Source organism: Pygocentrus nattereri, chromosome 25 (assembly GCF_015220715.1).
Source record: "Pygocentrus nattereri isolate fPygNat1 chromosome 25, fPygNat1.pri, whole genome shotgun sequence".
Taxonomy (NCBI): Eukaryota; Metazoa; Chordata; class Actinopteri; order Characiformes; family Serrasalmidae; genus Pygocentrus; species Pygocentrus nattereri.
In genome coordinates this window covers 15,783,474-15,801,824 of record NC_051235.1, presented here as the reverse complement: position 1 = coordinate 15,801,824, position 18,351 = coordinate 15,783,474, and the positions used below count along the sequence as shown (strand labels likewise).

The 18,351-nt window shown below is 39.2% G+C and overlaps 1 protein-coding gene across 1 annotated transcript; it reads left to right on the top strand.

Annotated features, from left to right (window-relative positions):
- Window positions 1–695: 695 nt before the first annotated feature.
- Window positions 696–16,699, top strand: heatr3 (HEAT repeat containing 3). Its single transcript, XM_017693239.2, has 15 exons — window positions 696–917; window positions 1,683–1,855; window positions 2,139–2,226; window positions 3,278–3,381; window positions 3,706–3,815; window positions 4,585–4,725; window positions 5,844–6,160; window positions 9,673–9,763; window positions 10,741–10,892; window positions 12,457–12,539; window positions 12,635–12,771; window positions 12,914–13,002; window positions 13,917–14,060; window positions 14,368–14,544; window positions 15,076–16,699. The coding sequence occupies exons 1-15, from the start codon at window positions 783–785 to the stop codon at window positions 15,187–15,189; spliced, it is 2,055 nt and encodes a 684-aa protein (XP_017548728.1). The 5' UTR covers window positions 696–782; the 3' UTR covers window positions 15,190–16,699.
- Window positions 16,700–18,351: the final 1,652 nt, after the last annotated feature.

The following is an 18,351-nucleotide window of genomic DNA, read 5'->3' as shown; positions in this document are numbered from 1 at the left end:
CGCTAGAGGGCGCTCCCAAACAAGTCCAAAACTAAAGGCTTAAAACGGAGCATTTGAGCAAAATCGTAGTTTGTAAATGTTTAAATATTTTATATAGAACACTACATTTGTTTCCTTAACCCAGGACAGCATAAAACATTTTAACGCCACTGTTATATTTTTGAGAGCTTTTGAACTCCAGTGAGGGCGAACCGCTTCACTCAGCCAATGAGCTGCTCTGCTTGCCAACCAATCAAGACTCAGTAGCAGTAATTCTAGCCAATCAGCAAGCAGTACTAGCAATGCTAACCAATCAGCACTCAGTAGCATTAATACCAGTAATGCTCACCAGTCAGCAAAGAGTAGCAGTAACCAGTCAGCACTCAGTAGCGATAATGCTGGCCAATCAGTACTCAGCCATATGGTACAGTAGCAGTAGTGCTAACCAATTAGCGTACTGCACAAAACTTGTTTGCTGCGAAAAAGGGAAACGTATAGGTTTTCATTGTTTTGTAGTGAAATACATCCTTAAGAAGGTCCTGGACTGATTTTAAAAAACTATTTTAAGTTTTCGTTTTAAAGCCATTTAAACGCCATTCATTGAGGACTCGCTCGCGGGCGCCCTCTGGCGTTGAGCAATTATGCTTTTGCCTTGGGGAATTTTGCTTTGCGACTACGTGCGACAGTTCTTGTTGCTTTGCGGCGCGTTGCTATGGTTTTGGTAAGGCTGCCAACGTCCACATGGCAGTGAAAGCAATTCGTCTGAATCACGTTTCGCTCTGAACGCTTTGAAACAGAGCACGATGGGAAAGACCAAGAATACCAGATTCAAACGGCCACAGTTCACGCCGGCCGGGCTCTCCGTAGGTGCCGTTAAGGACGCTGTGGAGGAGGAGGCAGAGGCGGAGGAATCTCCTGCTGTGGATTTATTGGAAAAGGTAACGTTAACCGGCAGGGCTAAGCGCTAATGCTAACTAACCGGGTTCTCTTCAGTAACAGGAGCGGCGCTACTGTCGTCTTCTGCTGCCTTTCACCACGTATTCTCTTAAAACCACGCAATGAAAATGCGCCTAAGATACGCTGAGCTGTGCTTTTTTAAGGTGTCAGAGTCTGAGGTTGCGAGACTCCTGAGTTTGACTCGGGTCATGCCTGTCCGTGTGTTCGCTTTCTAGCGTTATTTTTTGTCATGACATTATTAGACATTTAGTTATTTACGGTCTGGTACGGCCAGATGAGACATTTAACTAGCTAGGTTTAGTTAGTTTTGCTTCATTTAGTTAGGTTTGTTCATAGTGTAGACTTGTCCAGGGTGTATTCCGCCCGGTGACTGCTGGGATAGGCTCCAGCATTTGTTAACCCCCATTCACCCTGTTCTTCAATGGTCAGGACCCCCATAGGACCCTCACAGAGCAGGTCTTATTTGGGTATGAATCATTCTCAGCACACATGAACTACAGGCTGTAATTGTACAACTACAAGGTGCGCCTGTATGGTAAGTTTTGCTGAACAAGTAGACAAGCAAGAAACAAGGAGGTCGTTTTAATGTTGTGGTTGATTGGTAAGCTTTAGTTCAGTTCACCACCAATAGAATGAGAGTGAACTTCCATCTACTTTAGACGTAGGTGTCTGTCTGTCTGTCTGTGTTACTGACACTGCCTAACTGACTTACTGTCTTTTTTGACTGATTGTTGCCGTTTTTTCAGTTGCAGAGTCCGTGTGCAGACATACGTGAGTATGCATGTGCGAGCATCTCACGTGTTGTGCAACAGAGCCAGAACATCCCAGGTTTCCTGCAGAGGGATGCAGTGAGGAGGTTGGGCCCACTGCTGCTGGACAGCAGCCTTGCGGTCAGAGAGACTGCTACGGGGGCGCTCAGGTAAACCATGTAAATGCATACAACAGCTAGAGATGTCAGGTCATAAACATGACGATGAAAACACTTCAGAGATTAATAATACTTTATGGCAAAATATTGTCACTGAGAAAGACTATGCTAAGTCTGTACTGATTTCTGGCTTAAGTTTATTATTCAGTTGTTGCTTTGAATTGTTTGGCTATTACAGTGAAGTTCTATCAAAGTTATGTAGTTTCGAAAGAAAGCCAGGGACCACCAAAATGTAATGGATGGTTGCCTAAAGAATAATGTCTGTGTTTCACAGAAACCTGAGTGCATGTGGAGGTCCAAATGTCTGTGAAGACATGGTGCGTCAGGATGTCCTGACCCCTCTGACTGCCCTACTGAAGGAGGTGAGAGCATCTATTGTCACAAGAGAGAGTCACTATGTGCTGTGGTGTGATTATCAGATCACCGCTTAAAGCTATTTGTGGAGCAGTTGAAAAAGTTTATAACAACCAGTTTATTTGATTTATATCAAGATTTCTTAAAGGTAGTTAAGTTGTGGTTGAAAGTTGGCAGTATCTGGAGATTTTATTGTGTAATATGATAGATTTTCACTATAAGCTTTTATAAGTATTTTATGGATATCATCAGTACAGAAAGAGCACTTAACAATTACTTGATTACATCTTTATAAACTATTCATATAAATATATTATCACACTACATAGCACAATTAGTCAGGTTTTATTAGATATGGTTAAAAACAGTGTAGTCAACAATGTACTTTTTTCTGATGTTTGTTATAAACAATTTCACTTATTTGGTATGACTGGTGCTTGTTGTCTGTTCCAACTTTTTCCATCATATGAATGAAAAATAATGTGATCTATTTTGAGTATTGTGAAAACATCTTGAAGTAATATGTTGATGTGTATATTTGCCTATCACCCACATCTAGTAGCTTCAATAATGTCACATTATTGAGAATAAAAATATTTGGAAGATGGCGTAGGCTGTCTGTTTGAAAAATGGTGCAAAATGGAGGTTTTCTGAAGTACAAGAGCTCATTATTTTTTAAGTCTTCTCAGAACACACTTTGTATTGAAAAAAAAAACATACTTTTTCAATGTATATGTGCACAGCAGTAATGCATGGCGTCCTATAATAAAAAGTGCAGATAACTGTATTTTGATGTACTCTATACTGGTAGTGAGAGATGTTCCTTTGTGCTGTATTTTCCAGTACAGTGATTGCACAGAGGATCTGTTCTTCCTCACCCTAATCAGTTACTTATATTGAGTTTGATTGTACATGATAGTTTCTGAAAACTAGCCCAGATTTAATAAAGACTGACTCTTCACACCACTGGCCTCAGTGAACCTCCTTTTTAACGAGTATATGTGATTAGTTAAAGTGGTGTTTAAATAATTAATAATAGATGGCTTTGTATTCCGGCAGTGTTCTTTAGGGTTCCAGGTGAATTCCAGCCCAGTGAAAAAGGAAGAGAAGCACACCGTGGACGATGTGGCAAATGAAGCTGTGAACTTACTGTGGAACCTCTGGTACGCACCCTTATTTTACTTTCAAATTCACATGTTGCCAATGCTAGATGCCAACAGGGTTTGCATAATAACAACATCCTGGATTTTCTGGAACAGTTTTTAGTATGTTTTCACCAAATCTTGATCAGTTTGGTTCTGGACAGGGCTTTTCACAATACTGACATTACCAACTGTGAAGGTGCAGGCCAGCATGCAGCCCTCAAATGCTCCCTTCAAGGCTGTCTGCTGTTTAGCATCACTGGATCTAGTGTTCAAGTATTGTGTAAGATGTTGAAATGTGTATATTCAGATTGTTATTTAATTGATGTTTGTGTGTGTGTGTAGTGAGAGCAGCAGTGCAGCAGTGTCAGTGTTTAACAGAGCCGGACTTCTGGATGCTCTGCTGCCATGCCTCGAGAGACATCCACACAACATTCAGCTCGCTTTATCAGCAGGTGACCGATACACATACATGCATACTATGAGTGACCAGTTTAAGCATTAGAACAAGAGAAGGGAGTGTGATGACGCATAGCCTTGAGTATTCTCTTGCCTTTGAACAACACTTCTGCAAAATGAATAAAAGCATAAAGCAATGAAGCCCAAAATATTTTTTTCAGATGTGCTTAAATGTTGCCACTTCTTTTGCCTGAAAAAAGTTGGGCAGTAAATCTGGATTTGTTGGACATTTGCTGGATATGCAACTACTTCTCCTTAATTTCTCATAGTTTGTTCTGGATGTTTAATTTATGATCAAACCTATATTCTCTCACTCCTGAGTAGACAGTAAACTAACCACAAACAAGCATTTTCTAACCGTTTTTGTCTGTAAATTTCACTGAATGTAATTGATCCAAAAGTCAGATTACAAATGCTTTAGTTGTTAAGGACCATCTCGACAGTGCAAAATATATTTCACGTGCATTTAACAAAAATAAGGCAAAATCACATAACTGGTAAAGTATTAAAAAATCATTTGTAGCCAAGAGAGTGATTTCTGTAAGCATACTATAATTGATTTTATGCCTTCTTGTGGCTAAATGCCTTAAAAATATCACTTGAATGTTATACATTTTTACAGTCCCTTAATCACTAAAGCATCAGTGAACTGCATTTCCAAAAATAGATGAGACCTGTTAGTCCACTGTGACGGCCTTATTGTATGTATGCATGTATGTTTGCTGTGAGTGACTAAATGCTTTTTCTGTATATATGTATGTGCAGCCCACTGCCTGCACACAGTGACCGAGGAGAACCCAGAGCTGACTGGAACTGTAAGTGAAGCCGTTTTGGCTGCTCTGGAAAACGTGCTGCTCTCCACTCAGTCCAGCATGGAACATGCCCTCCTGCGCATATTAGCTGCAGGTACAGCTGATAAAATAGTTCTGTTCTCCTTATTGAATTTGTTTTTATATGAAAAAGTGTTTCATACATCTCAAACCTGTTTGAATCCTTCATGAAATGCCTTGAAACACTTCTTAAATGTTTTAATTATTTCTTGCTCGTAGCATAAAACTAGAGAGATTGAATTGAAAGAGTAGAGATATATTATAAATATAATTTTTTAAATAAAAGATTTTACAGATTTTCCAAGTTTCTATATAACATCTTTAATATGTAAACAAAATAATTCAGGTTTGGTATGAAATGTGAAGACTACCAGTCAAGAATTGATAGGAACCAGATATGCGAAGCTACCTCACAGACATTACATTAAATGGTTACAAATGTGTTGCCTAATTACTACAATACTTTCAACAGCCAGTTGTGGTAGAGGTGTATATGCAGGGCTTTGTATATCAAAATACTACATGAATAAAAGACCCCTATTTTACCATTAGCAGCAAAACCTATATATCTTTGAAGATTTGTACGTTCACTGGACATTTTTCTTAGTAAATAAAATGGCTCTATCTGCATTGTACACCCCTAGCTGCTGTCATTACCACTGTAAAGAAATTGAAGTCAGTAAGTTTATCTTTAGTGAAACCATTGCATATCAAAGCACTCTGAATCTTGGCAATTGAAATATGCAGAAAATCTGAAAAATTATTTGAATTCCCCTTTAAATTGGATGAAGAATTATTGTGTATGCGATCTTTTTTTGCAGAAAGAAAAGCCATTAAATTTTTTTTTTTGACATTTGTTAACATCAAAACAAATCTGGAAAAAAAAAATCATATGTCCAGTCTAGATTGAGTCAATTCAGAATGCAGATTTAAGGCAAACATTATTCTTTTTGTAACTATCTACCGTTTACATAAAAATAGTTATGTACAGGAAATTAATCTTGTGGCAAAAAGGCAGCAATAAATGTCAGCTTCTGTGAGTTTGTCAAAAGTTCAATTGGTCAGAATGGGCCACCACCATGTTGTCATGCAGCCGTGCACTTCACAGGCAGGTTAGTGAACTAAAGAACCACAAGAGCAAAAGGCTGATGTGTCCTGCTGATGTAACTGATGGCTTTCCCTCTGTTCGCCCAGGATCAGTGTGGAACCTGAAGGGCTGTTTCTCCTCCACACGTCAGGCTGATGCCCTGATGGCAGTGGTAACCACTCTAGCCCACTGCCTCAGTCTAGATGCTGGAGCGATGCTTCCTGAGCTGTGGCAGGCCCAGGCAACCCGGCTATCTAACAGCACAACAGAGCCAGCTTCAGCATGTAAAGACAAGCAGCCAGCAGGGGGTGCTATGGAGGAAGAGGAGGAGATGGAGGAGGGAGATGTAGAAGTGAAGATGAATGGAGGAAAGAGGAATGGAAAAAAGGCAAAGATAGATAAAGATATCTCAGACTTTATGCCTGTAAGTTTGGAAAAAAATTTTTTATTATTAAATTTCTTACGCTACCAGTCATCAGTTTGGAATCCCTTATCATAATATTGTTACCTTTAATAACAATGTCCACTATTAGATTTTTGGAAGTGTAACCTAGACACCAAGAGGTATTATTAAATATTTTACATAATATTCAGGTATTAGAAAAAAATAAATGTTGTTAAATGATTGTGTCCTCTAATTATGTGCAATAATTTGATAGGTTTGAGAATATGAAATACTAGACAATTCTGGATATTAATTTTGTGTATAGGGCTATCACAATTACTTGATTAAAAAAAATAGTGGATTAAAATTTACAAGATAATTGTCCAGTTTGAATTATAAACAGGAGATTTGCAGGTTATTATAAAGCTGTACAATATGGATAATAACTGCATGTGGATTTAACTATGACTGACTTTTAAAACCCAAATGCCATACTGTAGCCATGATGTCATCATTGTCTTCTCTGAGTGATTGTGGGATCATTGCACCTCTAAGGTACTCATCTGTATGTACATGTAGGGCTGGACAATAACTCAATATCAATATATATCGCGATAGAAAATATTTCAATAACAGTGATATGATTTTTAGGCACATTTCCAATATTTCGATAAATATTATTTACAACATCTGCGCTGGCGTTCATTACAGGGCGCTGCCACCAGTTCATTACATTCAAGCCGAACTAAAAAAGCAACGCACAGTGATTGATGACATACACCACAGGCACGCAGCCACTGCTCAGCAATAGCAGGCTAGGCTAGGTTCGGTTCGGCTCCAACGCGGCACGGTCTAGCTGTAAAATGAGTACCGCTGACCGCAATACAAATGTGACTGAACGAGCTTCCACGAGTGATAATAAAGCAGACGAAATAGTTGATAAGAGAGGAAAGACAAATTCAGTGGTGTGGAAGTGGTTCGGCTATCGAAGATCTGATAAACTTCAGGTTTCAGTGTGCTGCAAAATGTGCCGTAGAGTGGTGCCGACTAGCAGCGGGAACACATCAAATATGTTCCATCTGAAGCAGTTCCACTCAACAGAATATTCTGAGAGTGTGAAGATGAAGCACCATAAAAGTTTAAGCCAACCTGTCCCTGAGACATCACCAGCACCCTCACCAGCACCAGCAGGTGTGTTAAGCAAAGGGAACCCCACGCAGCAAACATGGATAGCTGCGTTCATGCCATATGACAAACAGGCCAAGCGTCATAAAGACATCACTAAAGCTGTAACAAACTTCTTGGCTAAGGACATGATGCCGTTTACTACAGTGGAAAATGTAGGCTTCAGGAAAATGATTTCAGTCATCGACCCCAGATACGAACTCCCTGGCCGCCGGTATTTTTCACGCACAGCTATACCCAAGCTTTATGGTGAAGTTAGGGAAAGGGTGGCGGAGCAGCTGAAGTCGGCGTCGTATTTTGCGACCACAGCTTACCTGTGGTCAAGCCGAACCTCCGAACCGTACATGTGTTTTTATTGTTGCCCGCTCATTTTTCTGTATTCTGCAGAAACTCTGAGCGCTTTTCATATTCCTTATCTTGGATGAAGCACTTTTGTTTCATTATATGTACATAAGAATAAGATAATCAGCCCACGTTGTAGTTTGAAGATATTAATATTGACAAAGCCAAGAAGTTTATGTTTATTTGAAGGCAATGTCATGTTTCTTGTTCGGCTGAATACAAATAAAAGGTGAACACTGTTTCATTTGTACCATTTGTATTTCTAAAAGCTTACATGGGAGGAGGGTTCATAGACTTGGCAAATTTATTTTTCAGAAGTTTGTAGGTACAGACATTCGTTGTGGATGTTCTTGGCAGTTTTCTGTGGTTTTATGTAGTTCATATCGATATCGGAATTATATCGTATCGACCGAAATTAAGAAATATATCGTGATATACATTTTTGTCATATCGTCCAGCCCTATGTACATGTTTAATGTGTGAAGTGAAAAAAGGCCAGTCACAGCCCTTATTTCTCTCGCTGTGCTCTTTCTTTATCCTCATGTAGCCCCTGTTCCCTGTATCTCCATCAGAGCGATAACCTCTCTCTCACCTCGGGCCAGGCCACTCTTATTTTGCTCCTAATTCACAATGACATCTATAAGCCAGCGGAGAACAAGATACTTGTTTTACCCTCTAAACCTTATGCTGTAACTTTTACCCCCAGGATAGTCATGTGTCCCTGAGTCCTATATCTCCAGAAGTATGAAGACATCTCTTCTGAATTAGTTAATTTAGCAACTTTATGAGCCTAACGTCACCATGTCTGATGCCAGCTCTCACCAAGAGGAAAATAAAGCCCCTTAGCATTGGTTTCTAGAGCGGTGGAACTGCATTCTCTTTAGTGATGAAGCTCCATTCAGTATCTTTGAGATGTGTTAGATTGGATTTTTGATCCAAAAAAAAAACATCACCAGCTGACATCACTAATGCTGCTGTAGCTGAATGCAGTCAGATCCTCACAGCAATTTAATAATATGTAGTGTCAAATGCAGGACAAACTTCCTATTAAAACACTTGGTTTCAGAAAAATTTGGATGAGGTGTTAAGTAGAAATTTTTGGACTAATAGTGTATCATTTGTTATGTATTGTGGCATCTGTGTCCTGTGCAATGCTGTAATCATAGTGTTACATGCAGCAAAACACAATTTAATTTTAAAATAATGTATATTGAATGATTTATTAATTTAGAATTTTATAACCATTTATAATGCCATATATAATTTTGTAATAATTCAGACAAGATTCTGAGGGTTTTTTGATGAACCAAGTTATTCACGTATTTCGACGACTGTAACAAATTTTGTCCAACATAATGCAGGCCAGCCTTTAATCACATCAGGGGTTCATCAGTGTGTTATGAAGTACTGTCAAGTCATATTGTGATCATAGTATTTAGTTTGTAAATACTACGTATTTTGTAATGTGTTTGTAATGTGTTTTTGTTCAGCCCTACTGGTGGGGATACAGTATGATACTGATGAGTCTTTTACAGTTGTCCAAATACAGCCTTATATATGTATATCAGAATTGGAACATGTATATGCCACTGCTTTTGTGAGCAGAATACTAAAGAAGAAAGCTAGATGCCACCAGTCAGCATGATGTATAATGCTAATGTAATAATAACTAGGGTTACTGGCTACCTTTCAATGCCCGTTTTGTTTTTCGCGTGACAACCCCTGACAACTGACAACAACATTACTTTTTTTTTTCCCCTCATGTGTTGCATGCAATTACATATTTCTGCAATAACCAAGCGCTGTGACTTAAAAAGCTAGGTCCAAAGTCCTGGGGTTTATTTCAACAAGCGCATCTACTAGACCTAGACATGAACTGACGACCTGACTTGAATTTCGTGTGCTTGAATGCTGTGTTCATGTGGTTCTCGGACACCACTGAGCCCCTCAGCTAATGTTACTGATCCTTTTACTTTCTCTCCCTGTGTGTGTATGTGTGTGTCTGTCTGTGTCTGTGACCCCAGAGGAACAGACTGGAGTTGAGGGAGGCCATAGCACTGCTGACAGCGCAGCAAACATCACTGGAGATCATTGTCAACATGTGCTGTTCAGACGGTATGTGCATGTTTGCGTGTTTGTCTATCAGGCTTGTCTGTGTGACGCTGCAGAGGGGACATTAAAATGGCAATGTTCAAACAAGTGAAATATCCAAATACATCTTCATTTCTTTGTCTCTCATTTTGACTGTTGAACAACATTCAGGTTAAGAAGCAGAGTGTGTTCTTAGTCACACAGTTAGCTGCCATGGAGCGAAGGACCAAAGACAGAAATAGCAGGCTAACTAATTGTTTTTGCTGATCCATAAAATATATAATCTGCTGCCAATTTGGATGAATTTATTGTGAAATCTTGCAACAACTTGCCATGTTCTCATCCTGAAAGCGATGTTCACCTATCAAAGTTAAATCACTTGTAATAGAATTTATCTTGGACCACTAAGTTAGCAGTGGAATATGAACTTGGCCTTCCATTCAGTAAACTAATTAAACTGAATATGAAAACACATAATTAAACAAAGGTTTACTTCTTGAGCTAAACTGTCTCATCTCCGCCATCTTAGTAAGCAAAAATCCAGTCTGGCTCATCTGTCTTCCAGCGTTTTTGGGATGTTCATCCTAAATAATGATGTATAAACATGTGAATATTTGTTAAAGGTTGATTACCTAGTGTAAATACTATTGTCTTAGTAGGGTGCTGTTGGGAACAAGTATTGCGTAAAGATGTTTGGTCTTGCTTGCTGTGATAACATAAAAGCAGGTGATGAATATCAGCTTAGTAGTAACTGTTAAAGTGTTGATGGCTTTCTGTTCTGTTTCTGTGCAAAAAACAAAGCACTTAATTCCAGTGCTTTACCAACAAGGTTTATATTCATACCAGTAGATCAGTCATGATAGTAGCTGTTGCATAGTAGTAGCTGTAGCTGGTGTTGGTGTATGAAAGGGAGGATGGGGATGCATCTAAATTATATGATGAGAAGCGAATACTGAAGTGATGAATTGAAGAGGATTGATTTTGTGTTCATGTCAATGTAGACCCCTCTGATGATGAATGGGAGGAGATGTCGAGCAGTGATGAGAGTGAGATGTTTGCTGACTGCCCTGATGGGAACAACAGTATGCTCTCACCTCTCTGCCTTTCTGCTGAGCTACACACAACGCTACTCAATCACAGCATACCCCAACAGGTACGCTCACACACGCACTTGCCTGTTACTAATACTCTTCCCTGATTCTTTTCCAGCCCTGCTAAACCAGATATTTACATGTGTCCATGGTTTGGGTCTGTAAAGTGTTACACTGGTTAGTGTAGTGGGTAACACTTCTGCCTTCTACGCTGTAGACTGGGGTTCAATCCCCATCTGGGTAAGCTCCCTACACTACACCAATAAGAGTCCTTGGGCAAGACTCCTAACACCGCCTTCGCCTACCTGTGTAAAATGATCAAACTGTAAGTCGCTCTGGATAAGAGCGTCTGCCAAATGCCGTAAATGTAAACATCACACTTACTACATTATCACCTGATCTCAGTTATTAGAGCTCCTGATCACATTTATTTCAGCTGACTGCCATTTGTTTTTCACAGTTGTTTGCTTTCACCATTGTATTTTTGTTGCAACAAATAAAACTTAATTAGTTGAAAAAACTTAATTTCTTCAGTTGGAAGCTACTAAACGAGGGGTGTAAAATTCAGAATTTGGATGAACACAGCAGTGTCTCAATTCAATAAAGCTAAAATAAGGAGTAGCTGAAAATGTGCCTTAATTTCTTAATGTTTAATTTTTAGTTTGTCAGAACATCAGCTTTATAAAAGTGCAATACATTAAAGAAATGGTGTGCTTTGTAGTTTGTCAGTCTTTGCCATGCTCTAGCCACAAGCTAATGTGATCACCAGTATAACTCAGGAACAACAAACTACTGCTACTTATGCTACTATGATGTGATACAGTATGAAATGCTTGCTACAGTTTGCTACAATACAGTACCTTGTATTGTTATATGGCCCTACTGTCAGGCCTGCTTGGGCCATCTTAATATGATAATATTATTCTCTCTCTTGCTCTTTCTCTCTCTCTCTCCGTTCAGGTAAATCTTTAAGTTTTATTAAAGAAAAATAAAATGTTTCAGGTGCTTAATTGTTGACCTTTGTGCTGTTCTCTCTACAACCCATCATGTATTGCTCCATATAGTTTTCTTTAGGGAAAATTGCCCAGACATTTTTTCCCCCCCAATATTAATTTCACTAAAATCTTCAGTGGAGAGTAATGTTTCACTTAGTGCTTTTGTTTATAGCAGTGCAGGATCCCATTTCAAGTAATGGATATTTTCTAAAGTTCCAGAGAACCCATACTACAGTGGTTTCGTGTTTTGGTTTCAAGACTTCAACCACTGTTTAAGTTGTTCTTCAGGGACTTTGAGAAAAGCTTGAGTTCATGCTGGTTTGTTGGTTTTCTGAGCTACAGGGAGAAACCACACTAAGCTGTGGGAGAGTGACTTTAATTTTACTTTTTTTTTCCTTCTTTTTCTTTTATTTGTACTTTGAAAGAAAGGTCACGATCTGGGTTTTTAACAAACTAGCTATGACCAGAGTGAGTTTTCCAGTTTTATAAAATTATAAATGGTATGCAGGGTCTTAATTAATCCGTGCTGTGGTGGTGAAAAATCTGTACAGATATTTGATGTCTGGACCTGAGCTGTACTAAACAAAATGTTCAATTAAAGGTCTCTCTCTCTTTTTCTTTCTTTCTTCAGGTCCTGAAGAAGGCAGATTTTCCCAGCCGTGTTGCACTTGAGATATGCAACAAAGACCCAGCGTGGAGATGCCTCATCAAAAAGTAACATAATTGTTTACCTCACAGTTGATATACACATTGCCCCCTCAGGTCTTAAAATCTTGAAAAAGGACAAAACCATACCATTATGTTCCTAGAATGCAGCGGGTGCAGTGCCGGGCATTAACGTGTCTCCATAACATCCTGTCTGTGATGGATCCGGAGTGCCTGGGTGGGGCTGAGGGACTTCAGGTCGTCGCTCAGCATCTCTCCTCTCTGGTCTTTGGCTCAGAAGGTTAGAACAGTCATCAATGCCATGGCAGGGTCGAGAAAGTACCAACAGGCCATGCCTCACTCTTTCATACACTCGGAGTGTATTAGTATGAATAAATGTCATTTTTATTTAGGTTTTTTGAGCATGTGATTTGATGTTTCAGACGTCATGAAGGATGAGGAGTTTTTGGAGGCAGTGACCAGTGCCATACGCTCTCTGCTACAAATACTGGCTTCCAAAAACATCCCTCAGGTTAGAGCACGCACTTCCTCTGTAGATATTTCAATATTTAAATATATGTAATATTGACATATTAGGGTTTTAATAGTTACCTACAAAACGTTCCAAAAAAGTTGGAATAGTGTGTTTGCCACTGAGATGCATTCTTTCCTTTTAGCGCCACTAATAGTTTGGAGACTGGGGACACAAGTTTGTTTATTTACACAATGCAAAAAAAAATATTTTGCACTTATTTGGCTTGGCATCATCTAGAAGACAGCATGTTGCAGCAAACAGTCTCTTTCATTGTTACTGGTGCCTTCACATATGTGGAAGTTACTGGTGCCATGGGCACTAAAACACCTCCATACCATGACATAGCAGGGGGCTTTTGAACTTTACATTTGGCTTCCACTGTGCATAGTACAGTTTTAACTTGTGGATGCAGCAATGAACAATGCTTAGTGAGTCTGTGGTGATATACGTCACAGAAGCATGCTGGTTTTTAATGCAGTGCCATCTGGGGGATTGAAGGTCATGGGCATTCAGTTGTAGTTTTTTGGCTTTGCCCTTTATGCTTGTTGAGGAATTGTGGTCATAAACTACTGGATTATTCATTGACGTAGTTTTTGATAAAGTGGCGAGCTTCTGCTCATCCTCATTCATAGGACTAGGCCTTACCTAGGTACTCCCTTATACCCAAGTATCATTGAATCACCTCTAAGATGTTTTTGAACATTTAACAATATGCCTACTCTTAAATTGTACCACAGGCTTTAGTTTAAAAAAAGTTGATATGGTTAAACAAAGTATCTTGTGTATGGATTGTACATAAAGGTTAAAGTAGATTTATTAATCATTATTTACCTTTTTATTTGCATTCATTGTATCTTTTTTGGAATTGAGGTTTGTATATATTTTAACTTATATATATTTTAACACTACAGTGTATGAGCCCTCAGCAGCTGATGAGTATGTGTGAGGCAGCTACACAGTGTGATCTGGTCAGTGTAAGAGTGAACGCTCTGGCCATTCTGGGCATCACAGGAAGCACGCTGGCCAAAGAAAAAGGCTCTGTTGACACATTGCAGGTAATAACATCACAGATAACAAAGTAGTTAGAAGTTACTACTGCTTGATTCAAATTGTCATATTAGGTTATTTTCATGGGTGAATGTGTTTGTAACAGATTACATACAGTAGTCTAATTCTGTCGTAGAAACAGAACAAAGTACTTGTCAAAATAGTTCAAACTTGGCGATTGTAAGACTGTAAAGGAAAAACGCCAAGGGTTTAGGGATGACCCCATATGTAGATCCATGCATGTTCTTTCTATATGTTGAATTCAAAAATACATGCTCTGGCCATACATTATATTCATTATTTTTCCTCTTTCAGCTGATAGGGAATGCATTATTGAATGTGGCATCTAAGGACTCCAACCTGGTGGTTTGTGGAGAGGCACTGGATGCTCTCTTTGATGTGTTTGCTGATGGAGAGGAGGCAGAGAGAGCTGCGCAGAACATCAGCCTGTTCTCAGCTCTCAAAGCACTACAACCTGTGTTCAAAGCCAAGGTACCAGCAGGGAGGCACACTTGCACCTAGATGTGTTTAGATACATTTATGCATTGTGATGCCTCAACATGGCTATTTCATTTCAACTGCATCAAAAATTATAAAAATATTGCATTAAAAAATGCAACACTGCAAATTTGGAATAGGATAAAAGGAAAACCAGGAAATAAACTAAAACAATCCCAAGGCTTAAAATAGCAGATACCTAATCCTTTAAAAATGCTCATTACAGAAATATTTCGTAAAAGAACGTCTTAATTAAAGTAAAATTCTTAGGTTATTCTTAGGAATAGGTAACATAGAAAAACTTGAGTTCCACTTTTGAGTAATCACATTTTTTCCAGTCATACGTTAATTTTTTTTTTTAATTGCTGCTTAAACATACCAGACCAATTAAATCAAATCATGGGGAATGATGCACAGATTAATTTCTACAGAATCATAATCAGGTTGAATATTTGTGTGTGTGTGTGTGTGTGTGTGTGTGTGTGTGTGTGTGTGTGTGTGTGTGTATGGATGTGCGCGCAACAGATCCGGAAGGAAGGACGAGGGAAGTACGGCCCTGATCAGCTTTGTGTTCTGGACAACATCAGAATTAACCTGCGGAGGTTCATCGGCTACTTGGACACACTGCAGAAGAAATGAGCATGTGATTGATGCCATTCCTCTGTGTGGAGCTCTAAGCCTGTGCGCTCCTGCACTTGTAGTTATGGTTTCTTGGCCGCAGACTAGGGCTGAGGGACCTCCAGTTTAAATGTTTATAGTTTAAGCACCAATCAGGAATCGCTGAAACTGGCAGGCCAGTTTTTGTTACTTTAACACAGGCGTTTAACCGGCACCACTAAATATACTTCATAGCCATATCTAAAACAACTAAATGAATAATTCATTTCAGAACCACACATGTGTGCATGTGTTGGGTATAAGTCTGTCAGGGGGGTGCAGTTCAATACAGTTCAAATGATAAAATTATTATTTTTAAACTATTCTTACAGATGCAATGCATTTGTATATATTATACAAATTTATCATGCATTTTTGATATATTGCTTTCAGTCAATAGTTTTATTGTAAGACAATGTTGTTTAAAGTCTGGCCAGATTAATCACCACTAGAGGGCAGTAGGAAGTTAAGTGGAAAAAAAAGTAGAGATCGAGTTAATCAATTCAGATCAGGTTCAGATGGACCCAAATCATCTTAAACTTTTTTTTGTTTGTTTAAACACTGTTTGGCTAGCTGCCCTTTGTCATGTAAAAAATGTATGATGAATGGAAACCAAATGGTCCAAAATATTTAATACTGACAAAAAATGGCTTTTCCTCCCAAGTTTTTGTCTGACATGATTTGAAAATGTTAACCTCTTTTTGGTTGGGGTTTGCTTTAGTTCTGTTTAGTAGCCCTGGTGCAGCTGTGACACTGTTTTGGCAGTTCCTGATTGGGGCTTGAAGGACAAATGGCAGTATTGAAAGTATAAAAGTGAATCTTCCACTATGGTAAGGGTGAATTTCAGGATGAGTCTTGTCTCGACGAGGGATGTCTGTGTACTCCAAGTTCAGGGAATGTGCTGCTGTGGGGCTCAATGACTTGAGCGGTTAGCTATGAAATGCCTGATGGGAATGTCTCAGGCTGAACATTTATTTATAAGACGTGGTTAAGAGAGAAAACTAAGCCCCTCCTCGCCGAGTCCTTTTTGCCGCTGTTATATCGACCACTTGGGGGGGGAAAAGTGTTTTTGTGAGTCAAATTCTGAGCATTTTCTAAGTGCTCTTGGTGATCAGTTGTTAAGAGTTGAAAGATATTATTTGCAATTATAAGAAGCTGCATTTTTAAAAGGTAACTGCACACCCATACACCATAGCTTTCTCCATGTTGAAGTGTGTAGGGAAAGTGAGGTAGGACTTGTTTTCTGGTTTGTGTGTTACTCTGCAAAGCATCCCTTTTAATTTTACATGTTTGATTTATTTTCCACTTACTGTACTCAAATCAATGAGGACTAAAGTGATGAGCATATAGTAGGAAAGAGGATGGAGTGGAAATTATTTGGATTCGTTTTCTCTATAAGCTTTTTCATTTCTGAAAGCGTTTTTGTGAGACGTTTGGAGTGAAAATGCTTGCAGCTGATGCTTTAAACGATTAAAGTGTGAGCCTTTTGTGATGAGTGTCTGAGATGAGTTGGTGGATGTACTGCAGCAAAATCTCAGAATTAACACTTCACATCATTATATATAAAGTATGCAATAGATTTGTATAGCAGTGGAGATTGTGGTCTTGCTTTACAATTTCTTTGTTCCTGTTAGTGGCTATGTTGTCATCCCGCTGATTTGGGGCTGGGTATTTAAGATTTTCTGAGACCAACATGACTTGGAAACCAATTCTTGAAAGATACACTGCAAAATTATCCCTTTTTCCAATTATAGAATTCAGCATCATTGCTGACACAGATATTCAGTTGTGTATAATCTCCATGAGTAGCATGAGCCTAAGGCCCAATCCCATTTCTTCTTTTTGCCCTTAACCCTTGTTTTCTAGTATCACCCTAACCCTTTGGACCAGAGTTACAAGGGGTAGTGGTTGAAATCTTGCCCTACAAAATGGGACGACCCTCAAAAAAAAACAAAAAAAAAACATTGTTATTATTCTACTCTCTAGACAACCCTGCCCGTCTTCAGCGATAGCAGAGAAGGGAAAAGTTCAGCAACCTGCTGGGCTTTAGTTACATTTAGGACACCATGTGCTTTCAAAGAGGGGGTTTAAGACAATTATTTATTATTACCCACTCCTAATTCTTTGGTGAGACGAAGCTGAATCTATGCGCCAGCTACTTGTTCGAATTTTCCTGTTCCACCTTAAATGGTGCAACAGTTGAGAAGGGGAATGCTGCAGACCGAAGCTCTAAAGGGGAGAGGCAATCATTTTTGTATCAAACAAATAACTAGCCGTCAGTCGCATTTTGCATTGGTCAACCGCAGATTAGAAGGAGCTGTCCGTCATTTTTTTGCATTAGCCAATCTGAAGGTCATTCTGCAGACCTGCACTCTCAGTCTGACCAGAACGCCAGCCTGTTAACGATGTCAAATCCTCTCTGACAGCACAGGGTTTTTGTTGGTTTTATGAGGAAAAACAGCAAACCACATACTGCTGGACAACAACAATTACATTGAATGTATATTAATGTTGTCAGGCTAATTATAAGGTAGTTTAATATGGAAAGTTTCAAAATAAAACCACGACGATGAAACAATGTCGGGTTCATTCGCAGAAAAACAGACTACTGTTGAAACTAATGAAAGCCATGCTGAAGATGATCAAAACAGGAATAAAACCTGATGCTTTTGCTTCCTAACAGGAATTGGCTGAAGGTTACCGATAGAGACCATTAGAGAACGAACAACTGTATGTGGGAATCAGGGCCAGAACACCTAATTAAATTATTTGAAACCCTTACACTAAAATGATCATAAGCACAAAACACTGAAGGCACACAGTTTCCATCAGGAACCAAGTGGCTATGGAGTAACTTTTTGTGAACAAGCAAAGTTTAGGTGGAAATGCTACTGTTTGTATAAACTCAGAAAAACACATGCTGGTCAGAACTGCACATGTGCACATATTTCTATATTGTGTTTATGTATTTACCCACAAAGTCAGGAAGAACATGTTCCATCAGTTCACTAATGCCAATAATTAGGGCAGTCATGGGTTGGAGGTTAGGGAACTAGCCCTGTTCGATCCCCTGGGCTGACAGTCCATGACTGAAGTGCCCTTGAGCAAGGTGCCTAATCCCCAGTTGCTCCCCGCGTGCCGTGG